This window comes from Netta rufina (genome assembly GCF_964035555.1).
Source record: "Netta rufina genome assembly, chromosome: 2".
NCBI lineage: Eukaryota > Metazoa > Chordata > Aves > Anseriformes > Anatidae > Netta > Netta rufina.
In genome coordinates this window covers 22,787,750-22,813,243 of record NC_140124.1, presented here as the reverse complement: position 1 = coordinate 22,813,243, position 25,494 = coordinate 22,787,750, and the positions used below count along the sequence as shown (strand labels likewise).

The 25,494-nt window shown below is 39.4% G+C and overlaps 1 protein-coding gene across 1 annotated transcript in view; it reads right to left on the bottom strand.

Annotated features, from left to right (window-relative positions):
- Positions 1-25,494, bottom strand: part of ADAM22 (ADAM metallopeptidase domain 22) — a gene marked incomplete at both ends in the record, with an annotated part of 134,315 nt that overhangs the window by 67,313 nt on the left and 41,508 nt on the right. Inside the window, one exon of the mRNA XM_084306638.1 lies at positions 3,775-3,841. Within this exon, the coding sequence (XP_084162764.1) occupies positions 3,775-3,841 (67 nt within the window). The remainder of the gene's footprint in view (positions 1-3,774; positions 3,842-25,494) is intronic.

Below are 25,494 nucleotides of genomic sequence, written 5' to 3'. Positions count from 1 at the left end.
GTCACAAGGCAAGTTTGTCCAAAGCCTCTCTGTCAAGACTACCACAGAGAAAAATAGTACCTGGCACTATCACTCCACTTAAGTTGTTTGACACTATCATGATTATGAACATGCTGTGAAGGAGAAGCAAAAGGCAATGTTGCTTCATGCTTTGAGCATACCTGCTATAATTTTGTGCCTGGGACACACAGCCTGTGTTTATACCACCACATTTATGAATTTTAGGATTACCTATGACATACAGTTCCTTGTGGTTGTATTGAAACGTCATCAAAAATACATGGTGTTTATCTATTACAACTCTACCCATGCAAGTGCTCTTACTGGGATCTGAATTATTTTCATTGCTTAATTGTTTCAGGAAGCAATTTTCCAAGAATTTTTATAGAATTGTCTGATGTTATAATCTCCAAAGAAGAAAATTGAAACATTTTTTATTTAGAAAATGTCACTGAAGAAGAGATACTAGTTGTTCCTTCTCAGGGGGAACCATCCAGCACTGTGAGTTACTCAGCACTATAGCTGGTTTTTGCCTTTCATCTCACTGACAGCATCAGCGACAGAATGATAACCCGAAAACAGAGAAAGATAAAAGGACACAGAGATATACTGCAGCAACATAAAGCATACACAAGCCGAGTATTTATGTGCTGTGAGCATAGGATGATCTGGACTGACACAAAAAGGAATAAGGCAATGCATGAAGGGTTTTTCTCTTTCTTATTAATTGATTATTCTCTTTGCTACCAAAAGGAATTTAGGACAATACTGCTGCTTTCCTAAGAAGCTAGAGAAATGATCTAAAGTAAAAAGGGGGGAAACACTGAAATAATTCAAAGATCTATCTCCTTTTGTTTTTCTTAAGCATTGCATCTTGTTACTGGTTTAATAAGAATGTCTCAGGTGCTGCCAAACTGTGCCAAATCAACAAGGACATCTTTCAGAGAAGCCTCTCTTCTGCAGCTGATAAATACTGGCACCCTGCAAAAACATGTACATGTTCCACCCTCACAGTGACCCAATTTATTAGCGAGTTATGCTGCAATCAAATGTAATTCAACTTTCTCTTGTAAATAAAAAGGTGCCTTAAACTGAGAACTCTCCTCCTTATAAAAATCCCTTTGCTCATTCAAAGCGGCATTTTAAATTTTATGAATGTTTCTTTCCTTCTCTGCTCTCCTCTCCCCTCTGAAGCACCCTAAGTAAAGGCAGATCTGTACACATTCTGCCACACAGGAACTTTTACTGGAGGGTTGGAGAGGGGGAGGAGTGGTAAAAGTAGTTGTCAATGCTACATCTCGTATGAGACAAGGCAGGCATCTGCTTCCTGGACACCTCCATGCTTGTAGCATTCCCAAAGTGCTGCGTGTACGTACGGCTGCTTTCCCCCAGCCATCCAAAGCTCCTGGCTTTGCCCATATTTCCCAGACTGAAGAGCAGCCCCTTGAAGCAATGATAGAAACCTGCCTCCCTTCCGAAATACCTCTTCTCCTGCTAAAGAATAGGCTGAAAAACACACTGCCTTTTCTTTCTGTGACTTAATTATGTTTCACTCTTTCACTGGCTATTTTTAAGTAAGTATCTAAGCAATCTGCACCATCCCTAAGATTTAGCATAATAATTACTTATGTTTTGCCTGGTGTGTATTATAAGCACCAATTTAAAGTTTGTTTTACTGGTTACTGTAAACAGTTGCCAGAGAAATTGAGGGTGCTAAATCATGAGCACGAAAAATCCTTGTATTTGCAGGAGGATTTTCAAAACATTTGATCTAAAACCAGAGCTCAGTTTCTCAAATGCCAAAGAGAAACTGCTGGGACTTTTGACTTTGTTCAAAGGACCAACAGAGCGCTTACAGGTGCTTTAAAAAGTACCAGCTAGTCAGAGGCAGACAGATTCATTTTTTAACAGCAATTGGGTACTGAGCTTAGTCTCACTTGGTGTCTGACATCAAAATGTACTTAGCAGCCTGCACTCTTGTGAAAATCTTCTGATACCTGCACTTTTCTGAATATTTGGCACTGATTATGGCCAGCAGGTTCTTCTGGACATTTTGATACACAGCAGCTGCTTTTCTCTCCGCTGATCCAGGATGTTCAATTGTTGCAAAATGAGAAAAAATAAATAAAATTAAAAATATATACATTTAAAAAATGATGCCCTCCTTCTTGGACTACTGTCTGAAGAACTCGTGGTGCAATGGGTGAGGGAACAGCAAAGCCCCCTTGCATGTCCCTGCCCACAGCGCAGAAGGCACAGGCAGAGCATGGGTAGGAGGAAATGTGACACCAATTGGAAACGATCCCCTTTAATTAAACCGACCCCCCATTTAATTAAATGTATTAAAATAAGGTTTAGTAGCACTAAGGGAGGTGGTTAAAAGCTGAAGTTAGGTGGTGACCCTGCCCAGTGGCTAATTGAAGGGGAGACAATCTCTGGGACCCCGGAGACTGGGAGGTGCTTTGCCCAGAAAACTTTTATGACCTTTCCCTGAAAGGCTTGACCCTGCGTCCCTTCCCCATGCAACTAAATGGTACTTCAATGAGAGGAGCCACTGATTTCAAATATTGCCTTGCTTGAATCATCAGAAGCAGATTTGTCCTAATTCAGTGATGGCACTTGGAAAGTTTAACTTTGCTAACTTTCACATATACTTTAGTGCAGACAAATGGATTGTTCTGTTCGTATAAATACCAGCTATTACCTTTATTTCTGCTTTGACTCATATTCTGAATGTGAGTCAAGACTTCTTGATTGCTGAGCACAACTTTCTGAAAAATGATTCTTTGTAAATTAATGGAACATGTATGTGTGTGCCTCAGTCTGAAAATGTATTCAGGCTATTATCAGAGACAAAAAGTAAGCAGATTACAGGCTTACAAACATTAGCAAGGGACAAACCAAAGGAAATATATATTCAGATATTCAGTGTCTAAAGGATTTAGACATTTTGTCTGATTTCACTTCTGCTTTCTCATTATAAAGGTTAGCTAATTTGTTTCAGGTACTTACCTGATCTTAGAGTCAGTGAAAAAAAAAAAAAGTTTTCTAAATAAAATGTAAACTTCAAATTAAATTGGCTTGATAGGCAAATTCAAAGAGCTTTAATTATGCTCAGTATGTATTACTTTCATATGCATTTTATGTAATCTACAGCAATTTTATATCTTGCTTCTACATAGTGCTGTCATAACAATTAGAAGATCCTCGGGGAAATTCTCCCATGTTGTATTCAGATAACAAAAGCATTCTTGCAAAGGCAGTGGGACAGCATGTAGAAGACAACTGCAAGCAACAGGACTTTGTAGCCATCATCCACAAATGTCCAGAGAAAGAAACCCACAATTTCAGACAGTGAGCAGCCATTAGAAAATTCTACACGATAAATCTTGCTAGTCCCAAAGTTATGAAGAAACTCATTACAAACAACAAACCCAGGTTTTTCATTAGTACAGTGAGAAAATGTTAGTTAACAAAATAGAGGAATTTTCTTCAAGAGGTATCAGAAGTAAAGTATATTTACTAGCAAAAAGAACTACCACGTATTCATTTTTCATGGATAACATTTTGATATAAACATTAATGTACTAATTTTTGCTTATTTTAAAAAGCTGAGAACTTAGAAGACGTGAAATGTGCTTGCCTCAGAAGAGGCAAACAAAATGCCTGAAAAAAAAAAAAAACAGTTTTCTCTCCTAAGAAAATAAGTGAGTTTACATTAACATCAAGGGCAAAGCAAATAAAAAAGGCAAAGCATTAAAAGGAAATTCTTACTTTAACTTCCACTGCCTTTCCACCTTGCTCGATATGCCTCTCAAGATATTCAGAAGACAGCAGATCACTGCAGGAATAAGAAAAAAGAACCATAAACCTCATGAATGTGTTCTTGCACAGTCTCTCAGCAAGCACTGATTAAACATTTACATTTGAAAAGGGCAAAAACTGCAGGATACTCCTCCTAAAATGTTCTTAAAAATCACGGAAACAAACACCTCCAATGGAGTAACACAGTGCATGGTATACATTGATTTTTAATACCAGTAGGCAGGACGAGGAAATTGAGGGTATTTTCCTTTATGGAATGTTCAAAACCAGCACCTGACAATGGTTTTAATTCAAGAGGCTTTTCTACTTGCTGCTTAAAGAGAATAGTAAGGAAATTAAATGGGGGAGGGAAAAAGAAAAAAAACAGAGAAGGATGAGAAACCATTTGCAGTCACTATTACAGCAGGCTGCATCTGAGGAAAAATGGCAGCTGCCTCCAGCAGACTCCCAAGGACACAACAGCCCAACAATAAAATGACCAAAAAGCCTCCTAAAAGTGTAGGCAGGATCACACAAAATGGGTAGATGAAGCCACCAGCCGCAGATGCACAGCAGCACAGGCTGACAGCCAGCTGAGCTCAGCGGTAAGTGCTAAGGTGGGCGGCTGGTGCCAGGCTGTCCTGCACGGCACCCGCTCCTTTGGGCCCGTTCTCTCAGGGAGCCCTGCGGCTTTCATGACACCAGAAGAAAATTAGCTGGGAAACAACAAACCCAGCCACAAAAGTACACAAGGCTTTGGAGTAATAAAGTGAAAAAAATAATTAGACCTGAGGCAAATGTATATAAGCAAAATGCACATGGTATTTACCAAGACGCTTCATGCTACACCAGTCAGATCCTCTCCCTCATAAATTATTTTCTAGGCAAACAAATCTTCTACATCAGAATTCCACTGAAAACTTTCAGAATCTTCACGATTTTACCTAGATGAAGTTTACATAATGACCTGATATTCTCCCACATAAGAGGTGACTGAACTGGAAAATAGAAAGTGGTAAAGAAAGGATGACACCAGGGGGTAGGGGGAGGGGAAGTCCCATAGTCCCATAGGGACACATCCCTGTGGAACATGAGGCTATGAGCACAAACGTTCTCTACAAAAGAGGCAAATTTGCATGTTGCTCTTTCAAACAAAAAATACACCTGGGGTGAACCAATCTGCTGAGGGAGGGAAAAGAACAATAATAACCTGGGCACAAAAATCAGGAGAGCTCTAATGAAACATGCTGATAACGCCAAGTTGGAAAGAAGAAGATGACTGAAAAAAAATCCCACAGGAAAGAGCTGGATGATGTTTGGGACTGGATATTAGAGGTAGGATCAAATTCAATTGAACAAACAGCAAATTTATGCACTTAAGGGCTAGAGGGAATTTATATTACGTTGTTTTGGAGGGCCTGGTTTGTAAAGGAAGAGAGACGTGACTGCACTTGTCTCTGGCAAAATGATTTGCCAGATCAATAGGATGTCTTCCTGAAAAACACAACTGTCATCCCAGAATACATGAAAGAAGACGTATTTCCAGTCAAAGCGAGGTAAGATTAATATTACTGATTCTTCCAAATACTGTGGGCAGGTCCTGGACAACTTTGTTCAGAAAGCTCAGTTACCTGGAAGCAAATAGAGGCTCCTGAGGTAACTGGGGAATGGAAAGCTGCTGAAGTCTACCAAAAACTTGGATTGTGAGGGGATCCAAATGCTCCAGGATTTATAAACTGATGTGTAAAGGTAGCTAATTAAGCTCTAGAAAAGGCTGGCACAAACTTAAATGGACTTAGACTATCAATGAGTAAATGGAGAGTGGCTGTTAAAATAAAGGCTTCGTATCCAAGTGCAAGCAACAGAGGCAACAAAAAGAGGGATGCTAATAAAGTTCTGAATGGGAGCATCCATGGGATAACTGTCCATGGAGGTGGGGTCCATCAGTCACAGTTGGGTGAGTTCACAGCTGGCTGCTGCTTGAGAGTAGGAAGTCCCCAGGCCCCCTCATCAGCAAGCCTTGAACCCACCTTGTGTCAGCACAAGCACTCATCAAAGTGCTTGGTGTCAGAACTAACACTCATCAAAATACTCTTGGTGTCAGTACTGGCATTCATCAAAGAGCACTTGGGAGGATTCAACAACCCCATGTTTTTGCTGCGCTAGGTAATTCATGTCCCTTGTGAAGAAGTATGATGAGCTCCAGAGCTTATGCAGGGGAGGGAAAGCATCTGAGCAGCTGTAAATAGGGGAGGAAGAAAGGGTGAGTGACTCCTTTAGCTACTGCAGTACTGGCACAGATGGCTGCCCCCAGATTTGCCCTCCAAGACCCCCTTAATTCTGGCCATGCCCATACACCTCTATTGAAACTAAAGAGCTGCTGGTGAGTGACCCATTATTGAGGAACATAGAGATGCTGTTGCTTGAGTTACTGATTACAATCGTTTGGATTACATTCACTCTCAGAAGTGAATGTTAAATATATATATATTTTTAAAGATATTGCTATCAATGTTTTTATGTTCTTGAGGATCATGTGTTATGTTCTTGAAGATCTGGAAATCATGTTCAGCATGAAAAAACAGTGATCGTTCTCTGCCTTGTGCAATGCAAGAATGAGGAGGCAACAGAAGAGGTCAGCAAGTTCAAACCTAGTGAAAGGAGACCTTTTTAAGTACAGTCCCTAGTTACAAAGTGGAGCCTCTTGCCACAGGAAGCCATGAAGTCTGTACTGGTTCAAGGTCGAAATGGACAAGTCAACGGAAGCAACTGAGGGCAGCTAAACACAGAAGTTGTGTCTGACTTGGAGAGTCTTTGAGTCCTGGAAAAGTGCTCTGGAGAAGCTTCTGCCTCAACATTTGACTTAGGCTACTGTGCCAGGACAGCTGGCCCCTCTGGCCTGGGCTGCTCTGCCTGTGTCCCAGCAGGGTCCCATTTCTCCTCAGGTCTGTGTAGGGTCCCCCAGTGTCCAGCTCCAGGGTCACCAGCAGTCAAAGCTCATGTCCCAGCCACCATGCCTTGGATGGACATACACAGGCCATTCAAGCAGTCTTTAGTTTCAAAGTAGGCCAAGACCTTGATACCTAAAGAGGTCCATTTCATCCTCATGCACAGCCTACTTTGGGGCAGAAGTAAAAGGAGGGACAAAAGGCTGGCAGGGGACCCACTGGCAGCCTCCCTCTTCTCAAGGTTCATCACGAGTGCCTTGGTTCCCAAAATGAGCCAGGCTGGAGGGGAAATACCATCAGGTCACCGATCAGCACAGATCCGGGGAATAAAGCCCAGAGCTTACAGACAGATGTCAGGTCTGAATTTTAAGATATTTTTAAAACATACCCTAAAAAACATGGCAGACAGGATACATGCAGGAATATGTTACTAGTAGGAAAAGCCACAAATTATGCCATGCTATGCTATTTTATTGTTATTATGACTCACTACATGGAAAGTATCATGAAAAAAAACCACAACACTCTCAGATCCAACAGTGCAATCTGTGCTATTGCAAACTAAGACACAATCTAATAATTATACACAATCTTAGAAATTTATGCCAAAAGATATGCTTCTCTCATGAAATCACCTCATATGTGGTAATGTGTTGTCTCCAGTAACAGTGAAGTGTGTAACTGCATAATTTCGGTGAAAGCCACTACCTCAAAACAAACAAAAATGCTATAGGTAAACACTTGACTAAAATACAATGAATATTGTTTAAGCAACATAAGACATTGAGCATTCAGCAATAAAATAATGTGCATTTCAACAGAGAATCATACAACACTTTCCTATGGTAGAGATGAAATCAGAATAGGTTAACTTGCCTGCCAATCTATCCTAAAAGCCATCTCTGTCAGTTTAGGTATTAGTTTTTGCATCAATTGTAAAGAAAATCTGCATGTGAGAATGTTAAAAAAAAATAATAATAATCTTAGAAATACTAGGGACATAGAATATTGTGAAAAAAACATCTACACTACAAAAGAAAATACTACAAATACTACAGAATGAGATTTTCAGATGCATATACTGAGGCATTGAGACAAATTCTTTGAAAAGGAATGGCAAAACCTGCATATGTTAAGATCTAAAAATAAAACATTTCACAGGAAAGAAGCACATGTGATCCGTGCCTTTTACAAGGAAAAAAAAAAAAAACAGTTATGCTAATAATAGAATAATAGCAATTCTGCTTTTAGAATTCTGATATTTTAAAAATGTACACAAGCAGTGTAACTAGTTTTGTTTACAGCAACAGCATTTTTGGAGCATCATCCTAAGTCACAACCACATCAATCACACAGACCCAACAGCATGAGGGCCAGAACAACAACAACAACAAAAAAAAGAGCAAGCTCCTCCATTCTCTTCCAACTCTCTAAAATTGTCACAATAACAGTACACAAGAGGAGGCAGCCTGGAGGATGTTCTTAAAGAGAATGGCCCCAATTAAGGAAAGTATCCTTATCCATAACCACACATATACACGTGCTTAAATTCTACTTTGAATTAACTTGAATTAACTATGACATTTGGATACAAGGCTTACGAAGCCAAAGCCAGGACCAAAATTCCAGAAAAACAGATGAACTTTGGAAATATAGAAGTTGGCCAGCAGAAAGAGGCTGTTCCAGGCAGACGAAAAAGGAGGGGAAAAAAAAAATGTGGTGGCAAGAGAATAGAGGACAGAAAAAAGTGAGTATTTAAAGAAATAGAAAAAGCAGGGTAATATAAAGCAGTTCAACTTGAAAGAAGAAGAAAGAGGCCATAAAAGACTTTGGAAAAGGCAACAGGTTTGTATTTGAATACAGAATGGATGAAAAAGGCAATTGCCAGCTTTTGAACAAAAATTAACTCTCCATATTTAAGAGACTATGAAGATGGAGTGCCTAAAATTTATGGGGGAGGAAGGGCAGAGCAGAAATGATGGGGAGCTCTTTAGAGACCACAGGAAGAATTACAAACTTAAGAAAGGTAGAAATAAAGGGAGTTAAAAATCACAGTACTAAAATACAACTTCGTTGGCACATCAGTGTTATAATTGAGAGGATTGACTGCCTTCGTGATATCTGATACTGCTGCTGTGTCTTATGAGACATCTGGGGAATTCTTTATCATTTTTTCTGTCTGTTCACTCTGATTTCTGTCTCCGCAACTCTCAGTTATGTACACCTGAAATTTCAGATTACATATGGTGTCAGAAAAGGACATCAAATGAGAGATCAGAGCTGAGATGCATTACTGAAAAGTAAGATAGAGTTTTAGCTGAAATCAGCAGAAAGGTCTAGATGGGTCGAACTCTGGTAGGAAAGTGTAAACAGACAAATGGAGACATTCAGGAGAAAATAATGGGTTCAGGGAAATGATGGAGACATTGATAAGAGAAAGATACCATATCAACTGCACAATTAGTGATAACCCGTGTTGCAGGACAAGCTGTCAGAAGGGAGCCTCCTACTCAAGAGGGCTGCAGTAAAAGCAACGAGCACTCAAACGAAATATTTTCCCTGAGTTGTGTACATCCTTTACCAAGCAAATTAGAAAGGTCTAAATTATAACTCAGTTGTCTAAGGGGAAGTTTAGCATTTATATAAAATATTGTTGTAAAAGATGGGAAACTACCTAGTATGTTGCTTTCAGAAAAGTGCTGAAAAACTCCTTTTATCAGCAAGACTCATAGATATGTAAGGAATGACTATGGAAGGTAATTTTTTAGAAGAGCAGGTTGATTGTTTAGAAGGCAGGTTGATTATTATTATGAAACAAGGACTAAGAAAGTGGAAAAGCAGATGAGAGGGAACAGAAGGGATGTTTCTGCCTGCCAGTCAGTAAGAGTAAGAAGGACTAGGTGCATTACCTGGCATTACACTATGGTCCTAATACAATTTCACTATCAGCAATGAGACAACAACAACAACAAAAGAGAGAGAAAAAAAAAAAAAACAGCATGATAAACTCAAGAAAACCAGTTGGCTGGCAGATTTCTGTATCTGACTAGCTAGTGCATGTTAATTCTCCTTTATCCTCAGGACGACCCAAACAACGTCTCTCTGCTCATTCATGATCTTCCCCTGCACTTCAGGGGGCATTAGCTGTGTCCATACCGCACGAATGTATCTGCTTCAGTAGCCACGGCTCTAACACTTTCATACAGGGAAAAACTTCCCCTCAAAAGAATTCCTGAATTTCTGTTCATGTGGGTAGTTAATGTAATCATTGTAGCTGATAAATTTGCCAAATGTGCATCAACATTAGTTAGCTTCTCTTAGATTTCACTTTGCCTATGTGATGAATGGAAAAAAAAAAAAAAAAAGAAAAAAAAAAAAAAAAACAATTGAGAAAAGCAGTGCCGGTTCATGCCTGCACAAACTGAAGCTTCTCTTAAAAAATACATATATGTATATATTCTCACTGTGCTTTTCTGTTCTTGCTGCTAACAAGTAAGGGAGAAAGAAGTAATTTCGTAACATTTCTACTTTTACTGACTACTAAAGACTTTCTCTAAAAAGAAATTGCAAACTTATAAATGTCCTCAAGGGATTATACACAAATGCTGAGTTGTACCAATCTCAATCCTTTCCTGGAGCTTAATTTCACATTTCAATAACAATGATGCAAAGCATGAATCTCTGATGAAGTTTCTTCCAAATAATAACATTTGCTCAAATTCTTCCTTTATGGGACTTCTCTCTAAGACCTCTAATTCCATTTGACTTAAAAATGCACTTAATCCCTTTATCCATTAACAGCCAATTTGCCTGCAGGACACTACATTAACTGCCCGGCATCCTCCTGGAGACACCAAAGTGCAGAGCAAGGCTGCAGCCCCGCACAGGGCCTCCACCCCCAGCATCAGACAGGAAGCTTTACAGCCCCGGTACCTGGCTCATGAACTGCGTGGGTTTGTTTTACTAGGTTGGCTTCGTTTCTCATTGGGAAAAGATTTAAGCAGATTGAAGACACTCTTGGTGAGTTTCACTCAATTTCTATTACACACATGGTTCCTATTGCTGGAGAGAGGGACCCAACAAAAACTGAGGAAAACTCATAAAGCCACGGTGGTGGCTCTAAGGCTCAGGCTGGCATGGACATATCCTGGACAAGCCTTATCAACATGAACTGTTGTTGCATCCAGCTCTCACTGCCAGAATGTATTTTGTGGTGTCCATCTGCAGTTACTATGCCATGGACTTTTTGACCCATCCTTTTCAGCCTGTGCAATTCAAAGTCTGATCTCCTAAATGATTGAATGGGCAATCTTATGAGAAATTTCTTACAGTAAGATGTGGCACATAATGATGAACAGCTACTGCTTATATTTTCCAGGAAAAAGTATAAGAGTTTATACTTTAAGTTCTACAGCTAGGAAGAGACATACTTATTAATTAATCAATTTACTGACAAATTAATCATTTACTGACTCATCATATTTCACTACATTTCTTTTCACTATTTTTTAATGAAAACTGAATATAGGTCCATACCCCAACAAAGTAAGAATAATAACACACACTAAGAGCAGCTCTGAATTCACTATTAATTTCAGATTCCATTTTTAATTGGATTTTAAATGCAATGAAATTATTAATGTTACTATTTCTTGCATCAGTATTAGTACTTATTGACACATATGATTGAAATTGATAAAATAAGTTATTTTAATTGCTAAAATATGTTATGAAGTTATTTTTAACTAAATAAAGTATTTGAACATATTTTGTGGCACAAGCACTGCAAGGGACACAAATTTGATACAGCAGTTAATTCAGCCTGCTGGTGATGAAGGAAAGGTGATTATAGTCTTCTCTTTCAGGGCACAGGGAGACTTTACCCACTGCCTCAGCAAGGAAGCTGCACCCCTCCATATCTCCCAGGGGAGACACTGCTACTCAAGATCCCATAACGATAAACTAGAAACTTAAACAAGAATAAAGAGTAGATGACAGCTGCTTGCAATAAGCTTGTCAGGCAGAAAGATAAAATAGGATTTTTCTAGCTTTAAAATTCTCTTTTCACAACCAGAGTTGAGGTTAAGGTTCACTTGCTCTGCTCTTTACCTAGTTTTCCTTACGGTCGTGATGGCAATGCAAGTGTCAATAAGCCCGCACTCTGCTTTTGCTGATGAATAATTTACACCAGTATATCTTCAGGCAATTGCATTTTTTTCTTTTCCAACAGAAATTTCAGGAGTCCTACTAAAACGAATAGATATTTTTAGACTGTGTTCATACCAATACTACAAAGGAAAGACAGTTTCCTCAATGCCATTCTGCTCATATGCTTATTTCTTTAAAGGCAAGAAAATCATAGTTAATTTTAGTATTTGAGAAGATTGTAAATTCATAATAAAGGGAAGAGGCAAGCACACAAGAGGCACAGGCTACACATTTTCACACATTTTTACACAAATCTACCAGGGAAGTTTAATCCTCATTTTTAATATGCCTCTTTGTTTATACTCTATGGAAAATTACACTTCCCAGGTAATTTCTGTTGTGATTTCAAGCACATTTCAACCTAAGTCTTCATTCATATTTGTGTACTGTACATAAACACTATATTAAAGGAGAAGATCTGCAAAACTAAATGCTCAGCTGTTATAAAACATATCAGCCACCTCAGTGTAGCCCCAACATGACTCTGTGCTGTGAAACACAAGCACATACGTTTTGCGTAGAACACCTGCATCATTTAGTTAATGGCAGTCACTAAATATTTGTTGCTTTCTTCAAGATTTGCCCTCAAATTTTAGTTATTGTATATGTCATTTTGCCTTGGAGCAAAAACCTGAATTATTCCTGTACTCATGGGCATTTCTATAACGTTCTCTTAAAGTCTTTACAGAACACAAATACTGAATTCTCTAAATACTGCCCCGGGGAGATCAGGTGGTAGCATTTTCCTCTACACTAAAAAGTTGCAAAGCATCTGTTTGCTTTAGGTGCCCACTTTGAAACATCGCAGAATCTTTTATTGTAGAAATACAGTATTTTTTTCTTCATAACACATTTCAAACATGTCCTGCCCGACACTCACTGGATTTTGGACAACCCAGCTGCTCTTGGTGTTCTTTGGAGCTGATCCCAGGTGTCCTGCTCAAGTGGCACCTGAAGAACGACAGACAGTCCGTAGACCGGGAGGTGCTGGCACCACTTTGGAAGACACTTCTCCAGGGCCATGCAGGAAATCCCTGCCAAAGGGCCCAAGCACCACCACCTGCTTTTCCCAACCTAGTGATGGACAAACTGGGACTCTCCAGCAAAGTGCCACGTTGCCCTACTTCATTCACAGACTATTTTATTTTGGTAACAGACAGATAGCAACTGATTCCAGAAAAAAAAAAAAAAAAAAAAAAAAAAAAAAAAAAAAAACAGAGAGAGAGAGAGAGAGAAAAGAAAACAATTCAGCTCCATAAAATAGGATTACAAAGGGGACAAGCTATGCTCTGCTCAAGTTCCTGCCCATCCTGTCATCTCCTTCCAAACTTCTCATCACCGTACCTATCTCAGGACTAGAGGGAATGGCCTCAAGTTGGGCCAGGGAGGTTGAGGTTGGATATGAGGAGACATTTCTTCTCAGATAGAGCAGTCAGGCATTGGGATGGGTTGCCCAGGGAGGTGGTGGAGTCGCCGTCCCTGAGGGTGTTCAAGGAAAGGTTGGACGTGGTGCTTGGGGACGTGGTTTAGTGGGTGACGTTGGTAGTAGGTGGATGGTTGGACCAGATGATCTTGGAGGTCTTTTCCAACCTCAATGATTCTAGGATTCTAGGATGTAGGTCCTCTCTCCCTCACTATGCCCCTACTCCTCCACTGTTCCCCAGCCCATCACCCTTTGCACCTTTGCACAAGCGTTGCTGCTGCTTCCCACTTCTGCATGATGCCAAGGAAGACCTGCAAAGGAGTCAGTATCTCTCAGGGCTGCATTTATAGTTTGGCAATAACACAAAACACATCCATCCAAAAATGTGCATCCTTCATGACAGCAAAACATTCCCCTGCTGTGCTGCCATTTTTTCCAGACGTGCTTAGGACAATCACCAATTAAGTTTGTGGTTACTTGCTATTAGAATTTGCATTTTATCCTAAAATTTGAAATGTCACTCATGCCCCAAGAAATGTTTATGTAGTAATCACCAAGAAGAATATCCACTGAGCAGTTTGTGTTTTCATATAATTAGAAAGTATTAGCACACATATTTGAATTGAAAAATTATGGAGATGTTTGTTTTTATTGTTAACCTAATAAATGCATCAACTGTGCAAGTACCTGAGATGCTTCAGAAAGGAGATTAGAAAAAAAATGGTTACCCCTACTTTTCTTTTGTTAACAAAACAAACTTGAATGACCGTCAGAAGAGGGCTTCCCTGAAAATAGCTTTAATTGAAAAGATGGAAAACCTTCAATTTGGAAATTAGTTTCTAAAATTTATTCTGATGGGGATAACCTGCTAGAACTTCAAGAAGATGGAAATGGGCTTGAAACTAAAAAGACATTGAAAAAAAGCCTGTTACTGGTAGAGGGGCTAAGGAAAAAATATTCTTGATGTGAAAAATATCTACAAAAAATATCTACAATGGTAGGCAAATTAAAGAGCAAGAAACTAAAATTATAGGAACCTGCTCTAGCACTGTAATCTCTCTCTTTTGATAAAGAAGGTGCATTTTAACAGCACAGAACATTATCTGGATCAGAAGTCAAAGGTCTCATACTGCATTTGTGGGTGAGATGGAATTTCAGTCTGAAACCATGCAAAACAAATCTAAATGCATAGGAGGAGAGACAACAAAAGCAGTCTCTTGGAGAAGCAGTCTGCATTACCAGGAAAATCTCCCAGAACATCCACACATGACAAATGGCACAAAACTTTGTAGAATAAAATTCATCACTCATCTTAAAAATGAATGAAGAATGGAGGAACAGGAGTCCCTTAATTATTGAGCCCTCAGGAGCCAGATCCTGAGACAACACCAATCACTTAACCACCGTCCAAGGAATTATCACAGCTCCCCATGCTTACAGTCATCAATCTTCATTTAGCATGTACAATGCAGGAGGACAGCTAGCTTTAGAGAGAGAGAAAAAATCCATTTCCTAATGCTGCTCCAAGTAGGATTTGTCTGGCTTGCCAGACAACTCTGGCATTGCTGATGACCCAGCAGGATACTTTGCCTCCCTGTTTGTTACCTACAAGTAAATCATCCTCTCTAAACTCAAAAGGCACTTCAATTTGGAGAAGAGAGCTGAGGGTGATGGCAATAAGATAAAGGTTGACAATATTATATGAGCCATAGAGAAAATTAACTCAAAGATGTCAGTCACCTAATTCACATCACTAGAATAAGGAAACACTTGAAGAAATTAGTAGACCAATTTAAAACAGATCATTGATGGTGCTATATCACACAACAGGTTGTGATCATGCTTCCACAGGAGGTTGCACTGGCAGATGGCATCCAAAGTTATCCCCAAAAGGAGTTAGAGAAAGTCACAGACAACAGTTTCAGAAACACATACTAAAAGGCATATGCAGGACTCTCCTCCTGGCATCATTCATCAAACAGCCACCAATATTGGGAGGGGGTGGTGGAAAGGACCCAGAAAGTGGACAAGCCCATGTGCTCTTTCTTTCACAGCATCCCCATCGCCAATACCAGGACAGATGGGCATGGCATGACGCAGTTTCATTTCTTTCATGCTTAATCGTTGTCACTGATCCTTTAGGATAAAATGAATTCAGTAATATGATATTTTAAAATTACATTTCTATCCAAAGACATTTAATGAAACTCAGACAAAAAAAAAAAAAAAAAAAATCACAGAATCACAGAATCACAGAATTTCTAGGTTGGAAGAGACCTCAAGGTCATCGAGTCCAACCTCCAACCTAACGCTAACAGCCCTCCACTAAACCATATCCCTAAGCTCTACATCTAAACGTCTTTTGAAGACTTCCAGGGATTCTAAACGTCTTTTGAAGACTTCCAGGGATGAAAAAAGTGCTTATTTGATGCAAGCTGTTTTCCACATATCAGCACAAGCTTGCTTTTAAATACCTGGTTCCTAATCACATTGCGTACCCTACAACAGCTGCATGGAGCAACAGCAGTCAGCAGCACTCTGCCAGCTGCCTCCACTGCAGAGACTGGTACACAGCCCCACGTGCACACACCAGGAAGATCTGTTTCTGAAAATGCAACACTGACTGTTTTTCACCTACTGGTGCATTGATTAGACTACAGCTCAACTCATACTGACAATCCTACACCAAAACTCCTGCAGGGTTCACATATTATACACTTTTTTAACGATACATATCACATCCCTTCTACCCCAGCACCAGTTTCACTCCTCTATTTACCAAATTCTCCACCTTCATACTCTTTCTCAAAGACAAACAAATCCTAAATTAAGGCTGGTGACACTGGTATGTGCCATAACCATGGCTGGTTTGTAAGTAGTAAAAAAAAAAACAAACACCACAGTATGAAATCACCAGCATCATTAACAGCTTGCATACATCCACCTAAAAAGGTGCAAGGATCAGTTAAAAAAAAAAAAAAAAAAAAAGTTATAAACAAAAAATATTAAGCTTTATAACTGGTTCATTCCTATAAGGTTGGTAGAAATTATTTGACTGATGCTCTGCTGCTGCCATCCATTTCTTATATACATATGCATATCTGAGATCCTGTATAAACTACATAGGCATATACATTTATGCAGCTTATATATTCTACATGCCTGGGAGGCATCTGTCAGCAATTCACTATGCATTATAAATCCAATTTACTTATTTGTCTTCTCTTGCTCCTCCATCTTTTTCCATCCCTTATTTCAATCATTCCTTTTCCTACCCCTTTATTCTCATCTTCCATTTCTATCCTGCCCTAAATCAGAAGCAATCCATTGCTTTGTCTGCAGAATTCTGTTTAGAGAAATCTAGTTTTAAATTCATACAATTAGAAAATAGCAGACTACATGCTAGCTCTCTTGACTCAGATCACAAACCAAATTGCTTTCTCCTTCATGCTCACTGATGTGGCTAACGTGTTAACAGACATTTTCTGAATTTGACATATTTTATTCAGCCATGCTCAAAAATAAACCACCTGCAACTTCTCACTCTGCCACCTGAGCAGCAGAAGTGATGTATCCTAGGATCGAAAAACTGGCAGGGTCAGCGCAGATTGGTCTTTGGCCCAAGCAGCATTCTTCCCAAGCAGTCTTAAATTTGAACCATTGCCCTTACACCTCCAGAACACTTGCCACTGACTTCCCTGAAGGGGGTTAATGGTGTCAAAGACTCAAAGTCTTCCTTTTGTTATGATGCAAATCCTTATGAATGTTTTGTCTCTTCCTGTGGCCTCTCAGAGTTGCAGATGGACATGCCTTACATATCCATTAATAAAATCAGAACAGCTTTATGAGGTAGAGACAAGTGTCCTCTTCTGGACAAAAAGGTTTCTTCATACACAAGCCTGCCAACTCCAGTTGTCACTTTTCAAAGGACTAACAACCTCCATCTTTTCCCCATGCAGAATTTACTTACCCTTTCTAGGACTTTTTTCCAGGATTGTCGTGTTTTCTGTAGGTCAGGCTGAGCACCTGCCATCTCAGCTCTGGTAGACTCAACGAATGGTATTTCCTGCAATTTGTCAACTATCTGGCACCAAGCAGTTAGGTTTTGAATGTGGTGCAGCAAAGCACTACAGCAGCATTGCAAAGCACATCTTACAGGAAGAGTTACAAGGTACAACCATGAAAGCAGCTCTACCAGGTGCACAAGTGAGCAGGGACATATTTGGCTGTTCTGCCACATGCCTTGTTTTCCTCTAAGAGCTCTATGTCCATGTCACTCTGAACAGCTGAATGTAACTAGGATAAAAAGGTAAGTCTGTTTAGAGTTAATTTTCACCAAGTGACTGTATAGCCAGATCCTTGTTCATAAAATGTGAGTGTCCAAAAGTGCAGAGCAGCTGCAGACACTTTTAAGTGCTACATAGCAGTACAGTAAGAAGCCTTGAAAGGACAGAAATTCCACCCTAAAGAGCACACGATACAACATATTCCCTCAATCTTTGACGCAAATACCCTGAATGGCTCTGTCTACACAGCACTTCTTCACAAGGCCTCTGACTGCAGAAAGCCCACTGATGTTGGGCAAAGGGACAGGGAACAGAGAGCTCAGCATCACTCCTGTGTGCCACCACCTCCCTTGCACTCCTGTCCTTCTGCCCAAACGTGGCACAGGCTGCCCACGCAAGGGTCCGGTTGTGCATCCAGAAATGAGATGCAAAGCACAGCAGGCTGATTAATGGGGTCTGTGGCTGAGAGCAAGCCCAGCGTCTGTAAAGGCATTCAACCAGCCAGGGCTGCAGTCACATGCAGGTGGCTCTAGCTGTGATCCGCGTCTGAGCATGGAGCTGCTTATAATTAAAGTTCTGCTTCAGTGAATGATGAGTTTGAATTTGACCAAGCATTTCTACAAGAAAAACTACTTTCAAATCTCCTGTCATCTTTGCTTGGCATCTCAGTAATTTGCTGACACTGTTTTAAACAGGGAGGCACCCCACCTCCTCACTTGGCCTCATCCTGAGTTAACCTGGTGTCCCTGAGGAACCTCGACAGCTGAGCAAAGGTATAAATGGACATTTTAAAGAAACAAGGAAATCCACTGCATCATCTCCCTCCCTGCTCCATGCTGCTGAGCCATGGGGAGCTGGGAGGCTGGTCCCTATGGGATCCCCCTCTGTGACATGTGTTCACCATCCTAAAATCAGGTGGTGGAACATCCCCGGGAGGACACACCAGGGCCTCAGCTGAGAGTTCAAGAGCCTCTCATTCACAGCAGCGCTCATCAGTTTTTAAGCAACATCATGTTTAGTTTTGCAAACACTAATTTAGATAATGGCACCACTGTTTGTGCCTGTGTCTCACACTAATGAGCACACGTTCAAGATTGTATTTTCCTCTTTAGCATGGAAATGTATAAGGATACCATTATTATCCTCCTTACAACGTATTTCTAGAGTCTTGCTCAGTTCTTTAAATTATTTATGTTTCCAAAAATAATCCTTCTAACACGACATGAATTACTTACAGTAAAATCTGAATTCAAGACTCAGGTTCTGCAGTGCAATGTTTTTGACATGCGAGCATCAGGGAGGCTAATGTGGCTTGCAGAACAGGAGAACGCATCCAAAAGCTCCACACACGCTCGTAGCATGTAATGCTGAGCTAAATGTAAAGCAAAACAACCTCCAAGGATGTTGTTTTTACGTTACAAGAGTTACATGTATAGATATCTAATACCAACTATTTTTCCCTCACAAAACCAGACAGACATATTTACAAATATACTAGTAATTAATCATTCCTGCAATGTGTTTTTTTGTTGTTGTTGTTGTTGTTGTTGTAGTTTGTTTATTTATTTATTTTTCTTTTTTTCCCACAGGAATAGTTTCAGTACTTCTGCTTAAGACTGCTGATATGACTGAATTCTGCAGCATTGTACTTTAATATTATGAGATGAGTATTAAAATGAAAGTTAGAAAAATAAATGCAGCTGTTTCTTAAATCATAAAGACGTGCAGTGATGATTTCCTTACAAGCTAATTGGTTGTGCACATAGCTAACAGTGTTTGGGGGGAGGTGATGCAACCTCAAACATTGTCTGGCAAAGTTAGAAACATTTATAGCCTTATAGAAAAGGTAATTCAAAAGTAAAGTCCCTAAATTTAAGGAAAGCCTTAATGGGAATAAATGTGTTTGTCCATTTACATTTGCTTTGCTTACAGACCAGTGTTGTGTGGAGATGCACGCAACTTTGCTCCACAGCAACCAGAGAACTAGAGCATAACAACAGATAGAAGATGTCTGAGACACCTCTGACACCCTGCAAATATGTTCTCTCTTAGTGCTAGTTTTTCAACAAATGTCTTTTTACCAAAATATATATATATATATTCATGTATATATATATATTTGTATATATATAACTTTTCCAAACTGAAGCTTTAATCAGAAATGTAACAGATTACACAATTTTTCTTTTTAAAACACTTATTGTGAAAGACCTGCACAGCCCTGTACACTCAGATTCACAGCCCTGATTTGCTTGTTTCTGTACTAAGTGTACACTCGTCACTGCCCTTCAGACTCTGGGGTTGGCATCAACAACTTCATCATTTCCATTCTGCTGTGCAATGGATTCATTGGAGCAAAGAAAGCAAAGAAGAAACTAGCTGGAAAATGATTGTATAGCTTTGATGTAACAGGCTTTGTTTTAAAGCAAAGAACCTGCTGTAAATTATCTTTCCACTTTGTTCCCAAATTGCCATTTTCTCTCCAGAACCTATACACAACATATTTTGAGCTGCTGAGTATTTATTGTATTTGTTAGTAAAGCAGAGGGTATTAACACATAAAACTTTTAAAAATCAATCCATTTCTGTTAAACAACACAATATGGAGATATTGGGTTTTTTTGGAGATATTTGTGGGTTTTTTGTTTGTTTGTTTGTTTGTTTTTATCTCATTTGGAAATTTGAGGAGAAAGATATGTAAGCATTAAAACATTCAAAACAGGAGAACAAATACGTGGATGGGAACCCCAGAGAGACACCTGAGTTTCATAGAAACTTACTTTGTGGGAATCAATGGTTTAACCCAAATGGCAGGTGGGTGACACTGCAGAACAGATGGAAACCAGCTCTTCCAACATCTGTGTCATCATTGCAAGAGAAGTTTGGGCTTTGCACAACAGCTGAGTATTTTGGGTTATAATAGCAGAGCAAAGACCATTTCTGCCTTACAAGAAGTGCCTGCTGTCATTAAAATCGACTGACCTATCTTACGTTTTCATATTAAATATTTTAAAGGGAAGCAAAGTTTAACAGAGCAAAGAATAACAGAGCATAGCCCTTTTCTAAACACAACTGACTTTCTCCTCATGGAGATACACAGTCTCTGGCCTACAGACAAATTTCTCATGGCAAGTTCCAGCATTTGCAAAGCTTGTTTCATCTTGGTACAACACACCCTGCAGCTTTTCATTGAGGAAGCCAGGAAGAGTAACATAGAAACTACCCACATATGTATGGCTTTGTATTTTGTATTGAAATGCTTGGTTTTAAATCACATGAAACAGAACTCAATTTAGCATCGGAAGCACTAGCAAACTCCTGAAATGCCATGATACGTTCTCTACATTGTCTTAATCCATATCTCCAGATAGTAGAAAATTAACACTTACTTAAACTAAAAATAAGATTAAACGTGTTCTCCCTTAGCTCAAGCATCCGTTGATAAACTATTTCACTTTTTAACAGCTCACAGCCTAAAATGCTCGTTAGTTAAATAATGCATTTGCAGAATTAATATATAACAGCAGGAAGCACACATTAAGGACAAGGTGAACAGAGGATACGTTTTCAACTTAGAATGAGGTAACTGAAAAGCAGGAACTGATGTTCCAGATACTGTAATCTGCTAGAGAAAGTTTTCTTATGCTTGGTATTATGGTATTGTTCAGACATAAAGTTCACACTTCAGTCCTCACAATTTGAATTTGCACAAAGTGAAGGTGCCTAATTCCCATTTCAGTGAGTGGGAGTCGAGGGCACTCAGCCCCCAAAAGAAGTAAGCCCCCTGAAATGAGACACCATGCATGCCAGCTTAATTTCACATTACAAGAACGCGTCTATAGAAATAGACAGGTGTGCGTGCCTGAATTCATGTATGTGTTTTATCCTCCATTCACAGAAAATGAAATGGAAGGTGACATTTATTCCAAAAAAAAAGTAGAGAGATCACTCTGTCACCTCTAGAAGGTGACGAGAGGTATAGACAGACTAAAATTTCAAAGGATGTGAGCACTAGGCAAACATGGTAGGTGTCCCAGGGGACAGACACCACACTCTCTCCTCCTCTTCCACCACCCCCCTGAACCACATATGCCCTGAAGCCAAAGGAAGCTTCCTAGGCTACCTGGTCTCTGCTCTGCCTCTTCCTGATCTTAACACAGTCTAAGTATTTAAAGACTTTTGCCCAATGTATGTTGCTATAATTCTGTTCAGACTGCATTTCTAAATATCATAATTTTGTCTTTTCCAGTCCTTTTCATTTCTTCTCTCTGTGTATTTTAAAACACAAAAAGTACCTTCCAACTAAAGCACAGAAAGTTCTGCTTTGCTACCATCTTTGTCACCGCCTTTGTGGTGCTGTACATGGACCATAAATAGCACATATGCTTTACACTTTTACCACTACAAGTTCAGTTCACTAGTAGTAATACAACACACAAATACCAGACCCCTTAGTCAAATGAGAAAACATATTAACATTTTTTTCCAAATGGGTTTTCTTCCCCAAGCAATCCCTTTTTTAATCTTCAAAGATACTTAAATAAGAGAAACACATTAAAATAGAATCTTATTCATCTTGCCTGAATGAGCAACTTGTTGTAAAGCATCGGAAAACAAGTCAAAATAAGCAATTATTCTTTGCTACTTGGCCAGTTGAGCCCCAGCGATTTACTCAGGATACAAATGCGTATTTTAGCAGTACTATTGATATGGGTTTATAAAAGGACACGGAAAAAAATCGTGAGTTACTATCCCAGACTTGCAAAATATCACTTCCAAAAGAACAATAACACTCTTGTCTCAAATTCTAGTTTTTCAGAGCTGTGCATCAAAGAACCCTACACTATGACTGAAGGAAAGTCAGTGACTGAGTAGTAACAACATGCCAGATAACGAATGAAACACAGAATGCAATATGTTTTTCAGGAAGGAAAAGGAAAGCTTGCAAAAAAAGAATACAACCAAAGAATAGTGAGCACACAGATATACCAGTTTGCTGAATTAAAATCTGAGAAATTGTTTTAAATGTTCTAAATTATGGTTTGGTATTTTTGAGGCAAGACTTCAAAAGCTTTTTCAGTATTTTAAAACATGTTTTTGTTTTCCTTTCCGTTACTGTTTTTCATCCAGCAAGGAAAAAAGAAACTATGGCCAAAGAAATCCCAAACACTTTTTTTTTTTTTCCCCAGAAAAGCTGATAAGTTAGATAAGATTTTGGCAAACATACACATTATTTTTCCAGTAGAAAACCATCATATCTTTACATAATTATTTATTCTAGTTTTGATGGGAACACAGGTTATCACTGGCAAGCCTACTTTAGAAGTTCACAGCACGGTTCACAAAACTCCAGAACCAATGAGACAGAAATTCAGCGGAAACGGCTGAGACTTTTAAACATTTGTCCTGCAGACAGAAGATTTCTGCCATGACCTGACCAGAGGTCTAGGCTAGGACTCTGAGGTAAATTTGAGCCTCTGAGATCTTCACAGACTAGAAAGCTTTCCATTTTAAAAAAATAAATAAATATACCAATAGCAGGCTATATTTTAACCTACAGTCAAAAAAAAAAAAAAAAAAAAACTTTTTAAACCATGTTTATGCATATACAGAAAGAACATATGAAAGAAATCCCCCCAGCTCACTAATCATAACCAAACAGCACCACTGAAGAAGCCAGAACTGTAAGTGCAAGATGCCACACGAAACTTATCCTAGCAGATTAGTTAGGGATGGAACACAGGCTTAAGCAGGGCGTAAAATCATGCTCAGTATTCTCTGCTTAAATACATAGTTTTCATCCATATCAACTTCAGACCGTGTCCTGAGAAGGGAGCTTCCTGAAAATGGACACTGCTGCCATGAGCCTGCAACATCGCAAGGATTGGGAAGCAAAAAGAGAGTGAGGGAAGACTTCCTGTCAATCCTGGGGATGGTTTTCTTTCTTGGGAAAAAAACCCACCAGACAAAGACCTCTCTGAGAATGAAGGGATGCACTCCATTATAGCTTTAGTGCACAGTCCTGCACTCAGACTAGAGACTGAGGGGAAGGATTTGTCCTCAGGGTTAACTTGGTGTTTGGTCTAAAGCATATTTCTGGGTTAGAAAATGAATAAAATCTTACAAACAATCCATGACCCAGAGATACAGTTCATCTAAACAACTGTTAATGCCACTTGAAGCCAGGCAACCTGGGAAAGCCAACATGGAGCATCCCTTCTGTATCCAGGCCATAGGATGGAGTTCAGAAGACCACCAAGTGCCACTTCATCAGCAGCGACAAGCTTGAAGATGGAGAAAAGGATGGTGCAACTCTGTGAAAGACTCCAATGCAAGGAGAAAAGGGGCAGGGAAACAGGAAGGAAAGAAGAGGCTCTGGAACAGCTGTAGACCATATGGGCATCCAGAAACATGGTCATCCGCCAAAACTGAATGAGAGGCACAGGGGGAAGCATGCACCATCTTTTATGTCCTTAGGCTTGCAACATAAGGAAAGACAAGACACATGTGCACCCTGTGGGATTTTAAAAGGCACAACCCATCTACACTGACTTTTTGAAGTGCACATGCACACGCAGTAGCATATGTGGACAAATACTTGAAGAAGATGCATACGTGGAATCCTACAACAACAAAGTACTACATATTTTGCAGGATGAAGTCAAATCAATCCCTTCTCCACATGGAATCTTCACAACATCTACAAGGTGCACTGTACTGGAGTCATGGATATTTAACTCCAGCCCTTATTCACCATCATTAATATGCAAACCAAACACCATGTTCTGCAATCCCTCTCCCCAGATTCTTTCTAAAACTTTATCCCCTTGACAGCAAACCATGAGCAATAATCCTGTAAAAATGCATGCGCTACACACTTCACTTTATGTTTCATTTTTCAGATTAACCACGTATCAAAAATAATCACTGCTGTCAATCATCAGCCCAAAAATCCATTTAAAAAAGTATGTTGACACAAGAAGGTGTTACAAATATTATTCTTAAAAGCATTCCCTGTGTTGATTTCAGGTTGGTGATTATTTTTCTCACTTCTATCAATTACTGAACTACAACTAACATACTGGTAGACCTTTAATTTCTCTAAACCCTGTAAGTCATCATGACTCAATGACAGACGTTTGTTAATTACTTTTCTTTTCCAAGGACAACCAACAGTAAATATGTTTTATATTACAGATTCTTGAAATTTAAAGAAAGAGAGACAAAAAGAGAATTCTTACCATGAAACAGGTCCAATTAGCTAACCATTTCATCCAAAATATCTCTGAAAGTATTAATGTGTCTGAAAACCAGCACAGAACTGCAATTTTTCAGACAACTAAAGTGCAAATTATTTCCAAATGTACTTGAAAAAAAATGTGTTATATCTTTCCACTGACATGAATATTTATTACTGTCTACATGATGCTATAAAGGCATTTGACATGAGTGAAAGGGAATAAAATTACAAGATTGATGCTAGATCCATAAATACTCTGCTCCTTTCTCCTTTCCCCATAAGATCATTACAGTACACCTTTTAGGAAACAGGCAAAAAGATCACTGAAAACAGACGTTCTCCCTGTTAGAGATCTCATTAGCAAAAGTAGATCTAGATGACATGAAGAATGCTGCAGACCACCAGCCCCTGGTACATTCTTAATTTCAGTGTCTTGCCCCATCTCTAAACTCCCTGCTTGTGTCACTGCGGGGCAGACTGGGCTGCAGTCCTCCAGCTCAGGCTCAGAAATACTTTGAGGTTAACACTTAAGAAGAACTGAAATCAGTTCTTCAGTTCCTGCCTCCTGGCACAGTTCACACACAA